Source organism: Balaenoptera acutorostrata, chromosome 18, assembly GCF_949987535.1.
Source record: "Balaenoptera acutorostrata chromosome 18, mBalAcu1.1, whole genome shotgun sequence".
Taxonomy (NCBI): Eukaryota; Metazoa; Chordata; class Mammalia; order Artiodactyla; family Balaenopteridae; genus Balaenoptera; species Balaenoptera acutorostrata.
The window spans coordinates 80,165,949-80,190,531 of NC_080081.1; the positions used below are offsets into that span (position 1 = coordinate 80,165,949).

The window sequence follows — 24,583 nt, forward strand, 5'->3', positions numbered from 1 at the left end:
TGTTTCTGTTTTTGTGCCAGTACCATACTGTCTTGATTACTGTAGCCTTGTAGTGTAGTCTGAAGTCAGGGAGCCTGATTCCTCCAGCTCCATTTTTCTTTCTCAAGATTGCTTTGGCTGTTTGGGGTCTTTTGTGTTTCCATGCAAATTGTGAAGTTTTTTGTTCTAGTTCTGTGAAAAATGCCATTGGTAGTTTGATAGGGATTGCATTGAATCTGTAGATTGCTTTGGGTAGTATAGTCATTTTCACAATGTTGATTCTTCCAATCCAAGAACATGGTATATCTCTCCATCTGTTTGTATCATCTTTAATTTCTTTCATCAGTGTCTTATAGTTTTCTGCATACAGGTCTTTTGTCTCCTTAGGTAGGTTTATTCCTAAGTATTTTACTCTTTTTGTTGCAGTGGTAAATGGGAGTGTTTCCTTAATTTCTCTTTCAGATTTTTCATCATCAGTGTATAGGAATACAAGAGATTTCTGTGCATTAATTTTGTATCCTGCTACTTTACCAAATTCATTGATTAGCTCTAGTAGTTTTCTGGTAGCTTCTTTAGGATTCTCTGTGTATAGTATCATGTCATCTGCAAACAGTGACAGTTTTACTTCTTTTCCGATTTGGGTTCCTTTTATTGCTTTTTCTTCTCTGATTGCTATGGCTAAAGCTTCCAAAACTATGTTGAATAATAGTGGTGAGAGTGGGCAACCTTGTCTTGTTCCTGATCTTAGAGGAAGTGGTTTTAGTTTTTCACCATTGAGACTGATGTTGGCTGTGGGTTTGTCATATATGGCCTTTATTATGTTGAGATAGGTTCCCTCTATGCCTACTTTCTGGAGAGTTTTTATCAAAAATGGGTGTTGAATTTTGTCAAAAGCTTTTTCTGCATCTGTTGAGATTATCATATTGTTTTTATCCTTCAATTTGTTAATATGGTGTATCACATTAATTGATTTGTGTATATTGAAGAATCCTTGCTTTCCTGGGATAAACCCCACTTGATCATGGTGTATGGTCCTTTTAATGTACTGTTGGATTCTGTTTGCTAGTATTTTCTTGAGGATTTTTACACCTATGTTCATCAGTGATATTGGCCTGTAGTTTTCTTTCTTTGTGACATCTTTGTCCGGTTTTGGTATCAGGGTGATGGTGGACTCGTAGAATGAGTTTGGGAGTGTTCTTCCCTCTGCTATATTTTGGAAGAGTTTGAGAAGGATAGGTGTTAATAGAATTCGCCTGTGAAGCCATCTGGTCCTGGGCTTTTGTTTGAATTTCAGTGCTTGTGATTGGTCAGTTTATATTTTCTATTTCTTCCTGGTTCAGTCTCAGAAGGTTGTGCTTTTCTAAGAATTTGTCCATTTCTTCTAGGTTGTCCATTTTATTGGCATATAGTTGCTTGTTGTAATCTCTCATGTTCCTTTGTATTTCTGCAGTGTCAGTTGTTACTTCGCCTTTTTCATTTCTAATTCTGTTGATTTGAGTCTTCTCCCTTTTTTTCTTGATGAGTCTGGCTAATGGTTTATCAATTTTGTTTATCTTCTCAAAGAACCAGCTTTTAGTTTTATTGATTTTTGCTGTTGTTTCCTTCATTTCTTTTTCATTTATTTCTGATCTGATCGTTATGATTTCTTTCCTTCTGCTAACTTTGGGGTTTTTTTGTTCTTCTTTCTCTATTGTTTCTTGAGGTAGGATTGTATTGCTATAAACTTCCCTCTTAGAACTGCTTCTGCTGCATCCCATAGGTTTTGGGTCGTCGTGTTTTCATTGTCATTTGTTTCTTGGTATTGTTTGATTTCCTCTTTGATTTTTTTCAGTGATCTCTTGGTTATTTAGTAGCGTACTGTTTAGCCTCCACATTTGTATTTTTTACAGTTTTTTTTCTGTAATTGATATCTAGTCTCATAGTGTTGTGGTCAGAAAAGATACTTGATACGCTTTCAACTTTCTTAAATTTACCAAGGCTTGATTTGTGACCCAAGATATGACCTATCCTAGAGAATGTTCCATGAGCACTTGAGAAGAAAGTGTATTCTGTTGTTTTTGGATGGAATGTCCTATAAATATCAGTTAAGTCCATCTTGTTTAATGTGTCATTTAAAGCTTGTGTTTCCTTATTTATTTTCATTTTGGGTGATCTGTCCATTGGTGAAAGTGGGGTGTTAAAGTCCCCTACTATTATTGTGTTACTGTCGATTTCCCTTTTTATGGCTGTTAGCATTTGCCTTATGTATTGAGGTGCTCCTATGTTGGATGCCGAAATATTTACAATTATTATATCTTCTTCCTGGATTGATCCCTTGATCATTATGTAGTGTCCTTCTTTGTCTCTTTTATTAGTCTTTATTTTAAAGTCTATTTTGTCCGGTACGAGAATTGCTACTCCAGCTTTCTTTTGATTTCTATTTGCATGGAATATCTTTTTCCATCCCCTCACTTTCAGTCTGTATGTGTCCCTAGGTCTGAAGTGGGTGTCTTGGAGGCAGCATATATATGGGTCTTGTTTTTGTGTCTGTTCAGCCAGTCTGTGTCTTTTAGTTGGAGCATTTAATCCATTTAGGTCTGAAGTGGGTGTCTTGTAGACAGCATATATACGGGTCTTGTTTTTGTGTCTATTCAGCCAGTCTGTGTCTTTTGGTTGGAACATTTAATCCATTTACATTTAAGGTAATTATCAATATGTATGTTCCTATTACCATTTTCTTAATTGTTTTGGGTTTGTTTTTGTAGGTCTTTTCCTTCTCCTGTGTTTCCTGTCTAGAGAAGTTCCTTTAGTATTTGTTGTAAAGGTGGTTTGGTGGTACTGAATTCTCGTTAACTTTTGCATGTCTGTAAAGGTTTCAATTTCTCTGTCGAATCTGAATGAGATCCTTGCTGGGTAGAGAATATTGGTTGTAGGTTTTTCCCTTTCATCACTTTAAATATGTCCTGCCACTCCCTTCTGGCTTGCAGAGTTTCTGCTGAAATATCAACCATTAACCTTATGGGGATTCCCTTGTATGTTATTTGTTGCTTTTCCCTTGCTGCTTTTAATATTTTTTCTTTGTATTTAATTTTTGATAGTTTGATTAGTGTGTGTCTTGGCGTGTTTCTCCTTGGATTTATCCTTTATGGGACTCTCTGCGCTTCCTGGACTTGATTGACTGTTTCCTTTCTCATGTTAGGGAAGTTTTCAACTATAATCTTTTCAGAAATTTTCTCAGATCCTTTCTCTTTCTCTTCTTCTTCTGGGACCCCTGTAATTCGACTGTTGGTGCGTTTAATGTTGTCCCAGAGGTCTCTAAGACTGTCCTCAATTCTTTTCATTCTTTTTTCTTTATTCTGCTCTGCAGTAGTTATTTCCACTACTTTATCTTCCAGGTCACTTATCCATTCTTCTGCCTCAGTTATTCTGCTATTCATTCCTTCTAGAGAATTTTTAATTAATTTATTGTGTTGTTCATCATTGTTTATTTGCTCTTTAGTTCTTCTAGGTCCTTGTTAAACCTTTCTTTTATTTTCTCCATTCTATTTCCAAGATGTTGGATCATCTTTGGTATCATTACTCTGAATTCTTTTTCAAGTAGGCTGCCTATCTCCTCTTCATTTGTTTTGGTCTGGTGGGTTTTACCTTTCTCCTTCATCTGCTGCATATTTCTCTGTCTTCTCATTTTGTTTAACTTACTGTGTTTTGGGGTCTCCTTTTCGCAGGCTGCAGGTTCGTAGTTCCTGTTGTTTTTGGTGTCTGCCCCCAGTGGATGAGGTTGGTTCAGTGGGTTGCGTAGGCTTCCTGGTGGAGGGGACTGGTGCCTGTGTTCTAGTGGGTGGGGCTGGATCTTGTCTTTCTGGTGGGCAGGGCTGTATCCAGTGGTGTGTTTTGGGGTGTCTGTGAACTTACTATGATTTTAGGCAGCCTCTCTCTTAATGGGTGGGGTTGCGTTCCTGTCTTGCTAGTTGATTGGCATGGGGCGTCCACCACTGGAGCTTGCTGGCCGTTGGGTGGAGCTGGGTCTTAGCGTTGAGACAGAGATCTCTGGGAGAGCTCTCGCCGATTGATATTATGTGGGACCGCGAGGTCCCTGGTGGACCAATGTCCTGAACTCGGCTCTCCCACCTCAGACGCTCAGGCCTGACATCAGGCCGGAGCACCAAGACCCTGTCAGCCACACAGCAACTCGTGCAGATGGCGCAGTGCCAACCTGGTTCCACCTGACACTGTGAGGAAGGAAGGAATGCCAAACCGCCCTCACCAGCAGAGCGGGAAAGGCGAGCACCTCCCCCATCCCCCGTCACACCCACTGTTCCTGTGCTCTACCGTCCGACGCCTCTACCTGGCCATTTTATATGCCTTTTCTTCTGTCCTCAGAACCAGCATCGATGACTTTATTATGTCATATATGATGAAGATAAAAATAAAACAGATAATAAAGTGACTGTGGGAGAGCCTGCAGCCCAACTCGAGAACCTTCCTGGTCCCGAGGTTGCTGTAACTGGAGTGCGCATCCACTCCTGTTGCTAGCTGGCCCCCCCTGCCAGCCCCGCAGGAGAGGTGGCTGCTGTTCTACATTTTATCATTCCCTCGCCTTAAATTCTCTGATCATTTATATGATAAGCTGTGTCGTTGTGTGAATATTATACCACACCTTGTTTTCCCATTCTGCCGTAAAGGAAATTTTGGGTTTCCCTTTTCTGCCGTTACAGTGTTAAAGTAAACATGCTTCCACGTGTTTCCTAGCACACTTTTGTGAGACTTTCCTGAGGTCTAAACCTCGGAATGGAAGTTTTGGATCATAGGCTATGTAACGTTCAGTTTTCAAAGATAGTTTCCCGGGACTTCCCTGGTGGTCCAGTGATAAGACTCCGCGCTCCCAATGCAGGGGGCCTGGGTTCAATCCCTGCTCAGGGAACTAGATCCTGCATGCTGCAACTAAGGGTCCGCATACCACAACTAAAGGTCCCATGTGCTGCAACTAAGACCCGGCACAGCCAAATAAATAAAATAAATGAATAATAATAATAATAAAAAGACAGTTTCCCATTGTTTGCTCAAGTGACTGGACTCTATGCTCACGGTGGTGTCTGCATTCCCGTTGACCCACAGCTTCACCAGCACAGCTTCTGCCAGACTCACGCTACGAAATATGATCTTAATTTGCTTTCCCAGGTACTAATAACATTGAGCATCTTTTCATAGATATCAATACATAATTCCCATGATTATTCTTATGAAATGCTTGTTTACTCTGTTGCTTGTTTTCCTATCAGATTGTCTTTTCCTTACTGATTTAAAGAAATTCTTTATATATTCTGCACACTAATTTCTTATTGGTTTATTTGTATTGCAGATCTCCTAGTTTTGTGGCTCCTCTTTTCACTTTATGGTATCTATTTTTTTTTTTTAATTTGGAATACTTTTAGATTTACAGAAAAGTTGCAAAGCTAGTACGGTATTCCCATATACCTAGTTTTCCCTAATATTACCATCTTGTATAGCCATGGTACATTTATTAAAACTAAGAGATTAACATTGGTGCATTTTTAAAAATAAATTTCTTTCTTTCTTTATTCATCTATTTATTTTTGGCTGCGTTGGGTCTTTGTTGCTGTGTGCAGGCTTTCTCTAGTTGTGGCGAGCGGGGGTTACTCTATGTTGCAGTGCACGGGCTTCTCATTGCGGTGGCTTCTCTTGTTGTGGAGCATGGGCTCTAGGCGCGCGGGCTTCAGTAGTTGTGGCACACATGCTCAGTAGTTGTGGCTCGTGGGCTTTAGAGCGCAGGCTCAGTAGTTGTGGGGCATGGGCTTAGTTGCTCCGCGGCATGTGGGATCTTCCTGGGCCAGGGCTCTAACCTGTGTCCCCTGCATTGGCAGACAGATTCTTAACCACTGCGCCATCAGGGAAGTCCCAACATGGGTGCATTTTTATTAGCTAATATGTAGGCTTTATTTGGGTTTAACCATTTTTCCAGCCGTGTTCTTTTTCTGTTCGAGTATCCAGTTGTATCATACTATATTGCATTTAGACTTAATGGTATTTTTTTTCTTTTTAAATATTTATTTATTTTGGCTGCGCTGTGTCTTAGTTGCGGGATCTTTTAGTTGTGGCATGTGGACTCCTTAGTTGTGGCATGCATGTGGGAACTAGTTCCCCAACCAGGTATTGAACCTGGGCCCCCTGCATTAGGAGCATGGGGTCTTACCCACTGGACCACCAGGGAAGTCCCTAGACTTGATGGTATCTTTTGATGAACAAATGTTCTTCATCTTAGTATAGTTGTCATTGTCAAATGAACTTATTGACATTTCTTTTATAATTTGTTTTATTAGTTTCCTGTTTCAGACACCTACCCTTCTGGTGTTTTCTTCTAAATGCTTTAAAAGTTTTCCTTTCATGACATTACCATCTTAGAATTTACTTTCGAATATGGTATCAAGTAGGGATCCCATTTCACTTCTTCCCCATATGGATAACAGGTTTTTTCAGCAGCATACATATATATTCATTCATTCATTTATATTTCTGTTTCCTTTTCTTTTTTTGCCGCCAGTTTTATTAAGAAATGATTCACATACATCACCATATAAGTTTAAGGTGTACAGCGTAATTTTGATTTACACATATATAGTTTGGTTTATATGTATTGTGAAATGATTATCACAATAGGTTTAATTAACATTCATTATCTCATAGACACAATGAAAAGAAAAGAATAAAATTTTTTCCTTGTGACGAGAACTGTTAAGATCTTCTCTCTGAACAGCTTTCCTGTACACCACACAGCAGTGTTAGCTGTAGTCACCATGTGTGCGTTACATCCCCAGAACTTAATTATCATATGACTGGAAGTTTGTAACTTTTGACCACATTCCTCCAATTTCCCTCCCCTGATACCCCACCTCTGGTAACCCCAAATCTGATCTGTTAAGATTCCATACAGCATTTGTCTCTCTGTCTGTGTCCTTCACTTAGCGTATTGCCCTCAAGGTCCATCCATGTTGTCACAAAACATGGTGGGATTTCCTCTTTTTTTTAAATGGCTGAATAATATTCCATTGTTACGTGTACCACAATTTCTTTATTCATTCATCCATCCATTGACACTTAGGTTGTTTCCATGTCTTGGCTATTGTAAATAATGATGCTGTGAACATGGGAGTGCATATATCTTTTGGAGTTAGTGTTTTTGTCTCCTTTGGAAAATACCCCGAAGTGGAATTGCTGGATCATATGGCAGTTCTGTTTTTAATTTTTTGAAGAACCTCCATACTGTTTTCCACAGTGGCTGCACCAATTTCAGTCCCACCAACAATGCACAATGGTTCTCTTTTCTCCATATTGTCATTGATGCTTGTTATCTCTTATCTTTTTGATTGTGGCCATTCTAACAGGTGTGAGGTGATAATCTCCTTGTGGTTTTAATTTACATTTTCCTGATGATTAGTAATGTTAAGCATCTTTCATGTACCTGTTGGCCATTTGTACATCTTTTTTGGAAAAATGTCTGTTTGGGGGATCTGCCCAGGTTTTAATCAGATTCTTTTTTTTTTTTTTTTTTTTTTTTAATTGAAGTATAGTTGATTTACAGTGTTGTGTTAGTTTCTGGTGTACACCAAAGTGATTCAGATATATATCTGAATATATATATGTTCTTTTCCTTTATGGTTTATTACAAGATATTGAATATAGTTCTTTGTGCTATACAATAGGACCTTGTTGTTTATCTATTTTATTTATAGTAGTTTGTATCTGCTAATCCCAGACTCCTAATTTAACCCTTCCTCCCTCCCTCTCCCCTTTGGTAACCGTAAGTTCGTTTTCTATGTCATAGAAATTTTCCTATGGATTATAGGATTATAGGGATTCTTTAGTGAAGAATGGACATCTCTGTTGTATTAACTCTATACATAAATGTGGTACTTATACTAATTTAGGTCTAAAATTTTCTTTAGTACCTTTTATATTTGTTGCTGTTATAAATAGTATCTTTTGTAAGCCTCATTTTTGAGATTGCTGCTGGCATAGAGAAGTGAAGTTGGCGTTTGTATGTTGATCTGATATTTACTACTTTTTCAAAATTCTTATTGATTCTAGCAACTTGTCTTTAGAAGCTTTTTAGTCTTTTCAGTTGTCACAATTTGTATTTCTGACGCTTATCATATGATACGTTTCTTTTTCTTACGGTGCAGTGTTGAATACAAGTGGTAATAGAAATCTTTTCTGGTTCATCATTAGGAGTAACGTTTGCTAAAGGTTTTTGAGCTCTCCTTTGTCAGAATCGCAATATGATTGAGTATTGAATATTTTTTTTTTTGAGTATTGAATATTATTAACTGTGTTCCTACTTAATCCGTTGGTGTGATAAATTGGTTTCATAATGTTTCTAATCTTAAAATTGCCCCTGCATTTCTGGGGTCAACCCAGCTTGAGCATGTGTCATGGCTGTTGTGAACGGCTGGATTTGTTTGGTATCAGGATTACAGCACTTACTGTATCACCATCCAACTCATTCTCTTTTCCTGTCTCTGTGGATCAGTTTGTATAAGATTGGTTGTTTTTGTTTTGTTATTTTGCTAGTTCAGTAGATCTCACATGTAAATTTACTAAGCCTGGTATTTTCTTTGGGGGAAAAATTTAAACTAAAAAGTTTAAACAGTTAGTTGTGGGAGTATTCAGGTTTTCTTTTTTCTTTTTTCTTTTTTTGCTTGATCCAAATACAAAGATACATTTTTCTAGTAATGCATTTATTAGAGTGGAATATATCTATTTCTGTTAATTTTGTTCCTAATATTATTTCAGAATACAGTTTTAATGTGAAAATGGTGTATGCTCATTGGTGAAAATAATTCAAACAGTGCATGAAGTTAAAATTCTCCAATAGTCCATCATTTATCACTTTATTGGCATCTGTCTATTCACACGTAGACCTATATAGTACCTTTATATTATGATAATTTTATGTCATTAATTGGTGTTAGAAGTTATGTTTTTAATGTAAAAAATTAGGGGACTCGTTCAATGAGTGGTTCAGTAAAGTTATTTGTACTGTTTTCAGTAATGCTGCAGCAAATACTCTCATACACAAATCACCGAGTGACTCTCCTGTGAAGTAGACATTCTTAAATCAGTTCCATTTTCAGTTAACCTCTCAAATGGTGTCTTGGTCTAGGTAAGGCTACCTTTCACAGCTGCTCTTCCATGAATCGGGCAGCCTTTAAAAGAGTGGATGTGTCCTAGAGAGATAGAACAAAGGTAATAAGCATAGTCGTTAAAACTATAATAGAGATTATTTAATTTTTTTATAATTTTTTGTTTCATGCAAAATTTCTGATGGCTTATAAAAAGAACATTTAGAATGAAATAATCTTTCAGAACTTGCCAAAGACGATTAGAGTAGAAAGTCAAGCCTAGAGAAAAAGAGCAGTCTTGATATTCAGGCTGTAATATCTGTACATACAAGTTTGACTTTTTAGAAGGGGCTGAAGATACAGTTCCTTAGGAGGGTCTCATGCAAAAAGAGGAAGCACACCTGCTTCTCAGAGGAATGCTTCCTAATAATAAGCAAAGAGAAAAAATCTCTTGCAAAGCTTCATATAGTGAATGATATGGAATCCTCAATCCCATGACAACAGATGATGCTTGAACAGGTTTTATTTGGCTCTTTCTTACAACATTCTTTAACCCTCAGTATACCACCAGGGTCTAGTTTTTGAGTTTCGTTTTTGAACAGTTCTAACTATTTTAAATGTCAGTTTTTCATGACTTTTATTCTTTCTTAGAGACTTTAGAATGAAAAGAACATTTATTACCATGTAATTAGCTTAGTATAAATCTAAAACACATTATGGATTTTTAGTGATCTGATGTCTCCCATATCTTGAAGCATTTTGCTATTTCATGGTCTTAGGAAGTATTTAACCATTACTCATCAACTCCCATCCATAATAAAAAAGAGACTAAAAGAATAAGAAAATGGAAGAATGATAGAGTCACCTAGAAGGATGGTATAGTAGTGAAATGAATCACCACAAATAGAATAAATGGCTACTCTTCATTATTTTTCAGTTTTCGAATTGCATTTTCCAAAATATAGCACAATCTTTCAAGACGTCTTGAGATAACCATCTTTTACGTTTTGTTGTTAATTGTTGTTTTTAACATTTCATTGGATACTATTTGAAATTCAGAATTTTTCATTTTCTGCCTGTAGTAACAAAGAAAAGGAAATTGTCAGAATAAGATGTTTCAGTGATAAAACAAATCAGAAGGTGAATGTAAAGAGACAGCAGCACTCTGAGCTGTAATAATGTCGGTAAAATTGATAGTGTAAGTGAAATCTGAGACTAAGTTTTAGGTGATCAGTTTTCTCAAACTCAATAATTTATGAGCAAACAGTATATTTCCAAGGACAAAACGAAAGTATGGCATTCCCATCCAGTCAGTTATACCATGGAAAACCTTCGCCCAATATTTTTTGAGTTTAGAGTTTACTAAAGGATATTGACAGTATTTCTGTATCTTTTTTAATGTTCATGCAACAGCATTTACTTAATACGGTTTGTAATTGTATTGATGGTGAAAGCAGTATTTACAGAAGGGGTTGGAAGGAAATAAATGATGTAATGAAAAATATTGGTTGAATTGATCATTTTCATTGATATTTATAAACCTAAATGAATATGTTACTGCATTTATGGAACCAGGAATATGGCTGTCCTTCAACAAAGTTATGAGCTGTCAAGGTTTTAAAAAGTGTAAAGCATTTTGATGGTCCATGAGCGAGCAGAACCAGCTTTAGTAGTAAGTTAGAACCTCCTAGAGTTAGATTTTGCAAGTACAGTTGGTCCTCATCATTTGTGGATTCCATATTTACAAATTCACTTCCATGCTAAAAATCCTTTGCAGCCCCCAAATCAGCACTTATGGAACTTTTCATGATTATTCGTGGACATGTGTGTGCAAAGAGTGACGAAAAGTATGACCTGCCGGCTTGCTTGTTCCCAGCAGGGGTCAAGCTGGGCAGACGCGCTCTGCCTTTTTGTTTTCACCCTCACACCATAAACAGGTGTCCTTCTCACCATCTCCAGTGCTTCATTTTTCGCATTTTTGTGTGAAACGGGGTTTTCCAAAATTCTGTCACAAAATATTGAAGTTCTTGCAGTGCAATGACTGATGGGATGATTTTGCTGTTTCCGATGGCCTGCAGGTGTTGTGCCCAAGTGCAGGGAGGGTGGGGTGAGCCTTAGGGAGAAAATGCGGGTGTTAGATAAGCTTTGCTGGACAGGCTGCTAGCCATGAATCAGCAGTGCATGTGAAATAAGGTGTCTGTACACATAAACAAGGTGGTTATTGACCTCTCCACCTGCACATGGTGAAAGCTGCAGTGACGGGAGTATTCGCTAATTCAGTGTTTGCGGGGACTTTGTAGGACACAAACACCACAGGTAATAGTAAGAGTCCAGTATTCACAACGTGAACATGTCCTAGTTAGTTACATTCAAAGAATGTTGCCTGTTTTCAGTATAAACACTTTCAAGGCCAGAAAAATAGGAATAAAATTTGGGTTTGCTATTTTAAAATTCTTAATAAAATTATCTAGTGAAGTTTTTTTCACTTTCCCTTTAGTCTTATGTAAAGTTTTCACAAAATTACCTTTTAAAAAAAATGTATTTATTTATTTATGTTTGGCTGTGTTGGATCTTCGTTGCAGTGCACGGGCTTCTCATTGCGGTGGCGTCTCTTGTTGTGGAGCACGGCTCTAGGCACACGGGCTTCAGTAGATGCAGCACGCGGGCTCAGTAGTTGTGGTGCATGGGCTTAGCTGCTCCGCAGCATGTGGGATCTTCCCGGACCAGGGATCGAACCCGTGTCCCCTGCATTCATTGGCAGGCTTATTCTCAACCACTGCGCCACCAGGGAAGTCCCCACAAAATTACTTTTAAATATTTTTTTTAAATTTAAAGGTTCATTTGATCCAGAATATGACAGTTTTTCTTTGTATTCCGTGGGTTAATAAAAGCAAAAGACATAAAACACCATTCACTGGAAGCAGTTCCTTAGGTGCTTGTGTATTCTAATCTGGAGGTGGTATTCTGACGGTCCGGCTTACTCTGGAATCCTAGAAATAGATCTCCCATTACTTTCTTTTTTGAGTCATTGACAAATTGCTGAAATAACAGTTTGGGGTGGCGTTCTCTGATGGAGGTTCTAGAGTTGGTGTATTTGTAGGATGAGGCCTGTCTGCTTTGGAAACCAGGAGAGCAAGTTGTAGACCAGACCTGTAGACCTTTCGTGTTCCTGGTTCCTGGTTCGCTACCTATTAACAGAACATCAGAAACCGTGGATTGTGCCAAACAAAACCTTTTAAGGTCGAATACATAGCTCGAAGGCTCTGCTCCTTTATTTTTAACAAATTACTTATGAGAGATGCCATTATTAAAAACTGACCCCGGAATGTATGGTTATCTCTTGTGGCCTGTAGTGTATTTTCTGCAAGTGTTTTGTTTGCTTCTCACTTTTTTCCATTGGGTTGAGCTTGAAAGTCAATGAATGGTATGTTATTTATGTTTTTGCACCAAACATAGTGCTTGACACCTAAGTATTCTGAGTTTCACTGAATAGTGATCTAGTGAATTTGTGGATGAAGAAATCGATGCAAAGATTGAACTATGTACCACATTACTAACTAATGGCAGAATTCGGACGTGGATTCTTACTGGCATGTGAGAAGACGAACAGAGCCGCCTGGCGTCCTCCGTGTGACCCCTCCTCCTCGAATGGCGGAGTCCTTTACTCTGAAGTTGTTTCAGGGCCCCGCCTGTGCGTGGGGGCCGTGTCCAGCCTGGCTCCTTTCAGTCCCTCTGCGCGCCGTCCGCGAGGCGTCCCCACGGGTCCTCACACGTGCTTTGGGTTTCCCGAGTGTCCTCCTGCCTCGGCGCCCTCCTCCGGCTTCTTTGAGGCCCATCCTTGCCTTCCTGGTTTCTAATAAAATGTCAAGGAGCATCTATGAAGCCCTCCCCATGTGTGTTTTTTTTTTTAATTAATTTATTTATTTTTGGCTGTGTTGGGTCTTCGTTTCTGTGCGAGGGCTTTCCCTAGTTGCGGCAAGTGGGGGCCACTCTTCATCGCGGTGCGCGGGCCTCTCACTATCGCGGCCTCTCTTGTTGCGGAGCACAGGCTCCAGACGCGCAGGCTCAGTAGTTGTGGCTCACGGGCCTAGTTGCTCCGCGGCATGTGGGATCTTCCCAGACCAGGGCTCGAACCCGTGTCCCCTGCATTGGCAGGCAGATTCCCAACCACTGCACCACCAGGGACGCCCCTCATGTGTTTTTAAATATGCAAATTAGGCCAGTCTGTTCTCATCATTCTTCAGTTTTTCTAAAATCATTTATTCTTGCTTTAATCTAACAGTTCTCATCTTGACTACAGAAAAACGTTAACATTATTTTTGTTTGAAAAACACATGATCTGCAGAGCACTGAATGGCTAGTCTTTTACAGAAATAAACATTAATTCCTGTTTGCCTAAGAATTTAGATTAAGTTAGAAAGATTTTAGAAAGTTTAATAAAAAGCCTACACATATTTACTGCAATGTTTGAATTAATCAGTTAATTTTAAGATGAGCTCAGTTTAGCTTGATCATTGATTAATAATTGGGAACCTTTGTTAAAGGAAAACCTGTAAACCTGTCTGTCTGTATGGCTGTGGAATGCTTGCTGTGATGTCCGTCTTACTCTCTGGCCATCTGTCTTGTGAATGTCCTTTGCTCTTAGCTGGATAAAGACGACATGGTGTACATGGAAGCGTATGACAGACTGCTGGAGTCCTGGCTGACGCTGGTCCAAGACGACAAGCATTTCCATAAAGGCTTTTTCACCCAACACGCAGTTCAAGTGTTCAATTCCTATATTCAGTGCCACCTAGCAGCTCCCGATGGCACAAGGAATTTGGTAAGTTTTAAGCCGGATTGTAATTAAAAATCTATTTCATCATATAATAAATACTAGAAACATAGGTGAGCTCCTTCCGAGGACTTGCTGAGAGCATCAGATGGAGAGCAAAAGTCTAAACAGGTTCGTGTTTTATGGGATGTGGCTTGTAGTTATACCTTCACCTCCTTAGTTTTCAGTTACCCACCTGTGTCTTGCAAGTTGTCAGGCGATATCCAAAGGACTGTGGATCTTAAAGGTGTCAGATCTTCTCAGTGACAGAAGTTGAAGTCTCTGGTGTGGGAGGTGGGTGGTGGGTGTGCACTGGCTGTGTTTATGTGGGATGGTGGGGGGGCCATACCCCGACTCCTTCTCTTCGAGTTTCCCCCCTTTTTGGTATCTGCTCGGCCTTCCTTTTCACGTGTGGTGTTGAGGTTACGTTACAGCTCGGTCTTTATTTCTTTCATCGATAACAGACTGCCAACGGAGTGGCCTCTCGTGAGGAAGAAGAGATAAGTGAACTTCAGGAGGATGATCGAGACCAGTTTTCAGATCAACTAGCCAGTGTAGGAATGCTAGGACGCATTGCTGCAGAGCACTGTATACCTCTCCTGACAAGGTACACACAGTCCAAAGACACCCCATGGACAAATACTGTCTATTCACAATCCCCCGGCGAGCACTTAAAGTGTTTAAAGACTTTAAACACCCCCTCCCCGTGCCCCAGCACACGGAACAAATGGACAGAAACACACTCATGATTGCGTTCCTTGGCTTGTACATTTGGAGCCCAGGCACTACAGCATAGATGGCAGAGAGATTATGGAAAACATGGTATGAGCAATGATGGGACCCGTATCAGTAACAGCTTGGAATAACCGGTTTTCAAATGCCTGTTGTAATAAACCTTGATTGTTTGTAAAGCAATGTTTTAATTCTATGTCATAAACAATAAATCACAATTCTTATAGCGCCATGAGAACACTGTGTATATAATAAATATGTTTGTATATGTGTTTTGTGCTAACATCTTAATTTCTGCTGTCTAATAAGTGGAAGTAAGTCGTTCCGGGTCGTTGCTGGCTGAGCTTCACGAAGCCGTTGATGTTTTCCTTCTTGTAGTTTATTAGAGGAAAGAGTAACGCGGCTCCACGGGCAGTTACAGCGGCGGCAGCAGCATCTCCTCGCTTCACCCGCGTCGGGCTCTGTTGACGGCAAGGTGCTGGATGATCTCTATGAAGATATCCACTGGCTTATTTTAGTTACAGGTCGGTTGGTCGTTTCTTTGTAAAATGTAACTGCCAGCTGAGCAGTCTCCGCCTTAAGAGAAGCTTCCTGAGTTAATAACAGTAGTTCATACGCAGTGCTGACCTTGGGCTCTGGATACAGCTGTTGTGTGTCACAGAGCTGCGGGTGCTTTTCTTTACAGTACTGGCTGGCATGTGTTCAGTGCCTGTTCTGTACCACGTGTTTCATGTGGAATTCGTTGTAGCCCCTGCATTAGTACTACTATTAGGTATCATGGTTGTCCTTGTTGCTGTTATTATTATTGCTATCCTTATTAATTATCACCCTGTCTTAGACGCGAAGAATCTGAGACTTGGAGACCAGCCCTGGTTACACTGGTGTTCATGTTTGGAGCCAGAGTTCAAATCCCAGCAGTCTGACTTTTCTTCAGGGTCTTCTTCTGTAACCATGTTGTCAGTGTTTCTGTATCTTAAATAATCAGGAGAAAAAAAAAAAAAAAAACCTTAATGTTTGGAAAGGCATTCCCAAATATTGACTTTTGATAAAGATAATAGTAGAATTCCTCTTAACTTTACAGAATATAGTACTGAAAATTATTAAAAGGTCACCGAGTAAAAAGCCTACATGTCAGTATGAATTATAAAATTGGTGAATAAAACTTTTGTCCTTTGTCCTTTCCTGTGTTTTTGAGGGTTAATTATCTTAGAAACAGAAAATTTCTTCTCATCAAACTTGAATTAACATATTAACATTTATAATTTACTTTTACATCAATTTATATGGTGTATATAAATCAAATAAAACTGAAAACATTTATAGAGCAATTTGTTAAATGTAGATTGTTAAGTGTTCATTTTTAATTTTTTTTAAACTGAAGGCTACCTCTTAGCTGATGATACTCAGGGAGAGACTCCGCTAATACCTCCAGAAATAATGGAATATTCCATTAAGCATTCATCTGAAGTTGACATTAATACAACACTTCAAATTTTGGGATCTCCAGGAGAAAAGGCTTCTTCCATCCCAGGGTACAACAGAACAGATTCTGTGATTAGGTAATATGACCTCTATAGCTGTGCTCTTGTAATTTATTCTGTTTTATAAGTTCTGAGTTGACGGGTAGATGACTCGAGTGACAGGCGGGTTGTAAAGCTGACACACGAAAGAAGATAAGACTCGGAGAAGCCTTGAAACAAACAAGGATGGCAAGTACTCAGCACATGTAAGCAGTGCCACTCTGGTGGGAATTGACAGCTGTGTCCAGTACCAAGGAGGACAAGTATAAGATTATTCTGGATGCAGTGAGGCCTTGAAGGGACATTTGGTCTAATTCCTGCAAACACATCCCTTGACCATCAGAAAGCAGTGCTAATGCGGGTTCAGGCACCTGAATGAAAGCACCAAGAATGGGAAATTCTTAGAAACCAGGTGAACATGAACATGCATTTATTGTTCAGGAAGCTGGAATGACTTTCCAGTGGCTTTCCTGGCCTCTCATAAAATAGAAATATTTGTCCTGAGTGTGTGTGAACCTTGAGAGCCCTGTTATAAGATGGCAGTGTGCCTCAAATGAAGGAATTCACTGTGATCTTCCTGAGAGGAATGGCAAAACTTCCATTAATTCTTGATGGTGAAGTTGAGGAGGGATGAACATGAACTAAATATCCTCCTAAAAGTGGATTTGAAAACTGCAATTTAAGTTTCAGCATCTTAAACTTTAAATTTAGGTTGCAGACAGAATAATGAAATAATATTGGTTTTTGTCTGTTGCAAAGTCAGTAACTCAAACAAGGTACTGTCCCCTCATTCTTTTTATTTTAATGCAAAATAACATAGATACCATTTAAACCTGTGCAATAGAAAAAAATTTTTTTTTTTAATTAAACTGTTAAGCGGATATCAAGGAAATGTTTGGGAATTTATTTCCTTTATTGTTGCATTCTCTGATTTGAAATAAAATGTCAGTGTCAATGCTCTATTGGAAAAGTTTTATTTCTTCCTTTTGGGATTGCTTTCGGCATTAGACGGAGTAATTGCTTTGGTATGGTTCATGGTGAATGTTAACTGCAGAGTCGGTTCATTTCAGGGTGCTGTCCTGTTGTGCTCTGTGCCACCGTTCTTGCCTGGGCAGTACCCTCAGGAATGCTTTCCTTGCATTTTCAGTGCTTTTTCAATTTTTGCCAGTCTTGAGTATCAGTGAGGGAGCAAAACATTTTGGTGTCTGAGAGCAAAGCCTGTGAAGGGTTGAGGTGGGGACCGGAGCAACAGGAGTCACCGTTGTTCTTCAGTCCAAAGAGCGAGTGTGACATTGAACGGCAGGAGGGAGACAGGCCTTGTTTACTAAGAAAGTGGTTCGCATTTCTTGAAGAAATCATCATTTGACAAGTAACTCTCGAGTTCTTACTACGTACCAGGCACTGTTCTAGAGCAGACAGATCGCTCCCCCTTTCAAGCTCCTCGTGTGGGAGAGGGAAGAAGTAAGGGAATGGCGTGGTTGTTAGCAGACTGTCAGTGCCGTGGCAAGGAGGCCGGCTGCCCGAGGGCCAGGTGTGCAGACCCTCAGGGCTGTGTCGGTGTTACAGGGTGCCGTCAGCGTGAGCTTTACTTCACGTACCTGAGGGACCCCACTGTTCTAAAGACGCCTCCCATTAATTTATGTAAACGCATTTTCTCAGTGCTCATATCTATTGAAATGAAAAACAGGAATCAAATTACACATGGACGAATTTGGAAAAATCAAACCCTGCCACATTAATCTTATTAAGATACATCCATTTTATTTATTTATTTTAATTTTTTTAAATTGCAGTATAGCTGGCCTACAATATTGTGTAAGTTACTGGTGTAGAATATAGTAATTCACAATTTTTAAAGTTTATACTCCATTTATAGTTATTATAAAATATTGGCTATATTCCCCGTGTTGTACATAAAGTTTTATTTTTAATAAATGTGTTTAATAATTTATTTAAATTTGTGTGATATTTTGCTCAATTGTGTACTACTAAGTTTTGTAACGATAACTCAATCCAGAAGACATTTTTAACACAGTCTTATCATTGGAAATTTTTTAAAGTTATATTTTAATATCTATACATACTTGTTTCAGAGAAGTATATGGTGTGATCGATAAAGCGAGTATAAGAAGTTTATTATATTAGGATAATAGTCTGTGGGGAAATTAAATAGGAATAAAAATTTAAGGAGAAAAAGAAACAGTGTAAAGCTTCCAACTGTGAGAGAAAAACTTGTTTCTCTTTTACATGGATGGTGATGGGTATCAGAATTCTTGGATAATTAAATCCTAGTGCATACATTTGCACGGTTACTGTGATTGCTTAATGCACGTTCTGTGAGGCTGCAGATTACATCATTTAAGCTGTTTATTCTTATGGGGAAAATTTGATACTTCAACTTAAAATGGATTGTGAGATGGTTGGGTTATTTTTGCTCACATACACTCTAAAATCATTTTTAAAACTTTTGAGTACTGTTGGCATAGCGAGTGTATGTAGTGAAACAAGAAGACCTTAAACCCACCTGTGTAAAGAAGAAGGTCAGAGAAGGGGTTGTCGCCAGCTGGGAAGGAGGTAGCAGTGGGTCAGGGGCTGAAACTGCCCGGGAGGTTTCACAGCAGGGAGATGGCTTCACGCACCCTGAGAGCAGCGGGGAAAGCAGCGTTCCTGCCTTAGTGCCGATATTCCTAGAATGGTGTCATGATGGGCTCTTTCGCTTAAGTCCTTTGCTTCTTTGCCTTTTAGCTAAAGTCAGGTTAAATATAGATCCCTTGTGCCCCCCTTCCAAACCCAGAACAAAGCCTTTTTTTTTTGTTTTTACTGGTCTGCGTATCGTGCTGTGTTAACGCTGCTCAGCGTATGAATTCCGTAGTGTAGAAAGGACAATACATGCACTTACGTAGGTAATTCTAGCAACATTTTTATTTAAAAATACCGTTAAAAGTCAAGTTTGTTAGGAAATAAATAGGACTGTCAGATTTAGAGACAAGACTGAATATTCAGAACATTCTGGATAAGTCACTGACCCGTCCCCACACCATAAAATGACCAGTGTCCGTGGGTTTTAAGTAGCTTTTAACTGTGCATTTCTCTGTTTTGAACCTGAAAAATCTCTTTAGACAGTAGTGCTGAGACTCGCACGTGTGATCACAGCCCAACAGAGGGTGTCTCTAGCCATGACTCTCTTCCTTTTCTTTTCTCCTGCTTCCTGAAAGGTCAGCAATAAAATGGGGCATTTGTCTCCAACCCACTTGAAGAAAATTTCAGAGAGTTGAGAAACAGAAAAGGGCTTTTTAGGAGAAAAATATGGTTAGACAGCCAATAAACTGATAAAGGAATAAATGACTTCCTTTTTGTACCTACAGGCTGTTGTCTGCTGTTCTCAGAGTTTCAGAAGTTGAGTCTCGGGCAATAAGGGCAGATCTCACGCACCTGCTAAGCCCTCAGATGGGCAAAGATATTGTTTGGTTTCTAAAACGCTGGGCAAAGACTTATCTCCTGGTGGATGAGAAACTGTACGATCAGGTCAGAATGTAAAACCGTTTGACTTCGTTTGGATTTATGAGGATGGGAATTATAGAAATGAGAACGTTTTTCTTGGTGATTTTCTCATCAGAATGTGAGTAAGAGCTGAGCATCTTCCACACTGGAGAAAACCGTGTGGACAGCATGCTGTTTTGTTAACTTTTCCTAGAGCATATCATGTGATTTCTGCTTATTTTAACCTGTGTTAAGTGCAGAGTACTGTTTGGGAATGGATTAATTTATGTTCTTTGTATTTGGTGTGAATATGTGACTGTGTTTGTAATATGAGAATAATTAAAGCTAATAGGAAAACCACACTGGGCAACGTCAGTGGATTGACGATGTCCTTTTTTGGACTTTCGGAAATGAATACATTTAGAAAATTGGTGTGAAGTAAGCAGTACTTCAGATTTAGTGCTCATTTCAGTTTGATTTCTCTACGGGGTTTTTTGTTTTTGTGTTTGTTTTTTTTCCTTTTTCCAGCAGATCTTTCTTTCTGACCTTAAAAAGTTTGTTCTCTCTGAAGATAAGCGTGCCATTCAGTACAGCATTTGGAGCAGACACAGAGGGCTCTCAGTGGATCGTTGGCTACCTCTTGCAGAAGGTCCTCAGCAACCTCTCGGTGTGCAGCAGTGAGCAGGACCTCGCAAATGACACGGTGCAGCTGCTCGTCACCTTGGTGGAGAGAAGGGAGAGGTGAGCTGATGCGTGTGACTTCACTGGAGTCTTTTCAAGTGGTGAACAGTTACACGGTCCTAAGGTCTAGGTGGACCCTGCGTTTTTGGAGCAATGTGTTTTAAAAAATATTATCATATTCTTGTTACAAATGCAAACAGAGCTTTTCCATGTTACGACTGAAGGTTGCATAGGTGTTCAAGGATTTAGCATCAAAGAATCTTTATAAGTAACATATATATTTAATTTAGTAATTTACAGTTTTAATATAGAATAGTCTTATTGGAATTTTCAGCTATCCCATTAGTATTATCCCATTTTAAAGATGAGAAAAACTGATAATTTAACAATTAATAATTTAATTTTGCAAAGTAAAATTTTTAGTGCTTTCTATAACAAATTCTGGAGATGTTTTCAGTTTTCTTACTACATAGGAAAATGATTGTCATTACTACTGTCATTGGCTACTATTTATTGAATTCTTGTAATTTATTAGGTACTGTTGCAAACACTTCATATGTAGTATCTGATTTAATCATTTCATCAGTCTCAGCCATGAAATTTAGAGCTGTTATTACTGTTGTTATCTTTATTTTACAGATCAGGAAACTGATAATTAAGGGAGATTAAATAAACTTTACACTGACAAACGGCTAATTGGGTCCGAATACAAGACTCCAAAGTCTATATACCAAGCTGTCTGTGCTGGACTTGAACCAGAAGTTGACGCCCGTAACCCTGCGCTCTGTTTGCTTAGTGCACTGCGGTGTAAGCAGGTGGTGCGGCTTGTCTCTCCCTGCAGGGCAAACCTGGTGATCCAGTGTGAAAGCTGGTGGAACCTGGCCAAGCAGTTCGCGAGCCGACGCCCGCCTCTGAACTTCCTATCCAGCCCCGTGCAGAGGACGCTGATGAAGGCGCTTGTCCTGGGGGGCTTCGCTCACATGGACGCAGAGACCAAGCAGCAGTACTGGACAGAGGTAACCGTTCCCCTGCCTGTGGTGGCTTCTCCGCGTCACCCTGCCGGGGTTTCATCTATGTGTTGCTGCAGACGGTCTGTGGAAACATAGCTTTTCTGGTGTTTTCCCTCCTAACGAGTGGGTTGGCGCTTAGGGATCGTCCGACCTGCTGACCTGCTTGCGTGAGGACGTTGAACGCTGTCGAGTGCCCGGCAGTTTAGACACCTTTCCCCCAACGCGAATGAGAGCCTGAGCTGGTGTGTTGCTTCTTCCATGAAGAACCCGTGACGTGTTCCTTTGTCTCGGACAAGGACGTGCAAATTAACCACTGTGTTGGCTTGCTAGGGCTGCTGTGACAGAATACCACAAACTTAGTGGATTAAACAACGGAAATTTACTGTCTCACGGTTCTGGACGCCAGAAATCCGAGATCAAGGTGTGGGCAGGGCTGGTTCCTTCTGAGGCTGTGACGGAGGGCCTGGGGTTCCCGGCCTTTCCCGGAGCTCCTGGTGCTTTGCTGGCAGTCTGCGGCATTCCTCGGCTTGTGGGTGCATCACCCTGATTCCCCTGCACCTCTGTGTGCCCATGTCTGTTCCAAATTTCCCCTTCTTATAGGAACACCAGTCATACTGGGTTAGGGGCCCGCCCAAAGGACCTCATCTTAATAACTGATTACATCTGAAATAGCCCTATTTCCAAATAAGGTCATGTTCTGAGGTACCAGGGGTTCGGACTTCAACACATCAATTTTGGCGGGATGTAATTCAACCCACAGCAACCACCCTGGACACGTCGTCTTATATAATAAGGTTTAAATTGGGAACCAAGAGTTACCAGTGCATGTAGGTTGCCAGCCTGTAATCCCTGTGACTGGATGCCCTTAGTGTTGAGAAAGGGCACAGTAACAGAAATAGGCAGTAGTCTGTGACTTCAGAGCCAGAATGAAAATCAGCCTGACCACGTGTTTCCAGTTTAAATAATTTATTTTCATACGTGCAGCTTTAAATAGAATTAAGAGATCCTCTTCATGAATATGCCTGTTTACTCTTACACCCAGGGGAGTTGGAAGGGGAAAAACAGGCTGGAGCTTTGTGTTGGTCTTCACCCAGTAGGACAGAGGTTGGAGACTGCAGCCCACAGACCAAATCTGGCCTGCTGTTTCTATAAATAAAGTTTTAAAAAAATATTTATTTATATATTTGGCTGCGATGGGTCTTTGTTGCGGCATGCGAACTTCTAGTTGTGGCACGTGGGATCTAGTTTCCTGACCAGGGATCGAACCCGGGCCCCCTGCATTGGGAACGTGGAGTCTTTAAGCCCCTGGACCACCAGGGAAGTCCCTATAAATAAAGTTTTATTGAAACACAGTCATGCTTAACCGATTACATCTTTTCCATGGCTACTTCTGCACTACAGTGAAATCGTAATTGAATAGTTGGGCCAGAGATAGTATGTCCTGTAAAGTGTAAAAGATTTACCCTATGGCCCTTTATGAAATATCTTTTTTTTTTTTTTTTGCTAATGGGAAAGAGATGAAGATAGTGGCAGAATCCTGTGAATGGCGTCAAGGAAGTCTTTTTTTTTCTTCTTTTGAACTTAAATTACTTAAGGAAGTATGATGATAGCATGCACTTATATTCTTTTCCATAATTAATAATTTCTTTTTTTCAGTTTTATTGAGATGTAATTGACATACATCATTGTATAACTTTAAGGTGTACAGCATAATGGTTTGACTTACATGTATTGTGACACGGACGGCATCCATCATCTCATGGATACCAAAAAAAGAAAAAGAAAAAAAAAATTAAGGAGCATTTTTTTCCTTGAGATGAGAACTCTCCGGATCTCCCCTCTTCACTTTCCTACATCTCATATAGTCATCATGATGTACGTTACATCCCCAGGACTTATTAATCCTGTAACTGAAAGTTTGTATCTTTGTCTTCCTCCCTCCTCGATTCCATGTATAAGTGAGATCGTACAGTATTTGTCTTTCTCTGTCTGACTTATTTTACTTAGCATAATGCCCTCAAGACCCATCCATGTTGGTCATGAGTGGCATGATTTCCTTGCTTTTTATGGCTGAGTAATATTCCATTGTATATATGTACCACATCTCCTTTATCCATTAATCTGTCGATGGACACTTGGGTTGCTTCCGTGTCCTGGCTATTGTAAATAGTGCTGCTATGAACATAGGGGTGCATGTATCTTTTCGAATTAGTGTTTTCACTTTTCCAGATAAATATGCGAGGTGGAATTGCTGGATCCTATGGTAATTCTATTTTTAATTTTTTGAGGAACATCCGTACTGTTTCCCAAGTGGCCGTAGCAATTTGAGTTCCCACCAACAGTGTACGAGGGTTCCCTTTTCTCCACACCCTCGCCAGCACTTGTTGTTTCTTGTCTTTTTGATGGCCATTCTGATAGATGTGAGGTAATATCTCATTGTGGTTTTGATTTCCGTTTTCCTGTTGACTGGTGATGTGAGCACCTTTGCATGTGCTGTGTTATTTATTTGTTTGCCAGAAGTTAGGATCACCTTCAAAATGGGGCTTGTAACATGTGGTTCAGGTATTTTTTGTTTTTTTGTGCTTTTTTTGCCTCCAACAATTAGAAATGTTTTGGAAAGTGACTATCTACCCAAGTTGAAGAAATTAAGCATGTGAATCAGACTTTTAAAAAATTCACGCTTTACTTTTGTAGGTTCTTCAGCCTCTGCAGCAGCGATTCTTGAGAGTGATAAACCAGGAGAACTTCCCGCAGATGTGCCAGCAGGAGGAGGTGAAGCAGGAGATCACTGCCACACTGGAGGCCCTGTGTGGCATTGCTGAGGCTACCCAGGTTGACAATGTAGCCATCCTTTTCAACTTCTTAATGGACTTCCTCACCAATTGCATTGGATTGATGGAAGTTTACAAAAACACCCCTGAGACTGTCAATCTCATCATAGAAGTTTTTGTTGAAGTTGCACATAAGCAGATATGCTATCTTGGAGAGGTGAGCACGGTCTACTTTGATCCCTTCCAGATCAAAACTCCTGATAGCTATAACAAAATGATAGCTACTTTGCTTCAGATTGAATGAACGTTATTTGAAATAATATTTTTATGCCTCCAAAAGATCTTTCAAAAGAACTCGGAGTTCAGAGGAAGGCATGTTGAATGAATGTAAATTCTTGCCCTAAAAATGTTAATAATCAGGCATTTCTTTGGGCTAATATGTTGTTACTCAGTCAAACTCATTCACATGAGGAATATTTGA

General features: G+C 39.7%; 1 protein-coding gene across 3 annotated transcripts in view; it reads left to right on the forward strand.

Annotated features, from left to right (window-relative positions):
• The window catches only part of XPO4 (exportin 4), a 105,052-nt gene that overhangs the window by 65,700 nt on the left and 14,769 nt on the right, over positions 1 to 24,583 (forward strand). For all 3 annotated transcript variants that reach the window (XM_057532657.1, XM_057532660.1, XM_057532658.1), the window contains 8 exons: positions 13,741 to 13,917; positions 14,373 to 14,515; positions 15,019 to 15,164; positions 16,022 to 16,199; positions 19,526 to 19,685; positions 20,212 to 20,381; positions 21,163 to 21,337; positions 24,026 to 24,319. In XM_057532657.1, coding sequence (XP_057388640.1) covers positions 13,741 to 13,917; positions 14,373 to 14,515; positions 15,019 to 15,164; positions 16,022 to 16,199; positions 19,526 to 19,685; positions 20,212 to 20,381; positions 21,163 to 21,337; positions 24,026 to 24,319 — 1,443 coding nt within the window. The remainder of the gene's footprint in view (positions 1 to 13,740; positions 13,918 to 14,372; positions 14,516 to 15,018; positions 15,165 to 16,021; positions 16,200 to 19,525; positions 19,686 to 20,211; positions 20,382 to 21,162; positions 21,338 to 24,025; positions 24,320 to 24,583) is intronic.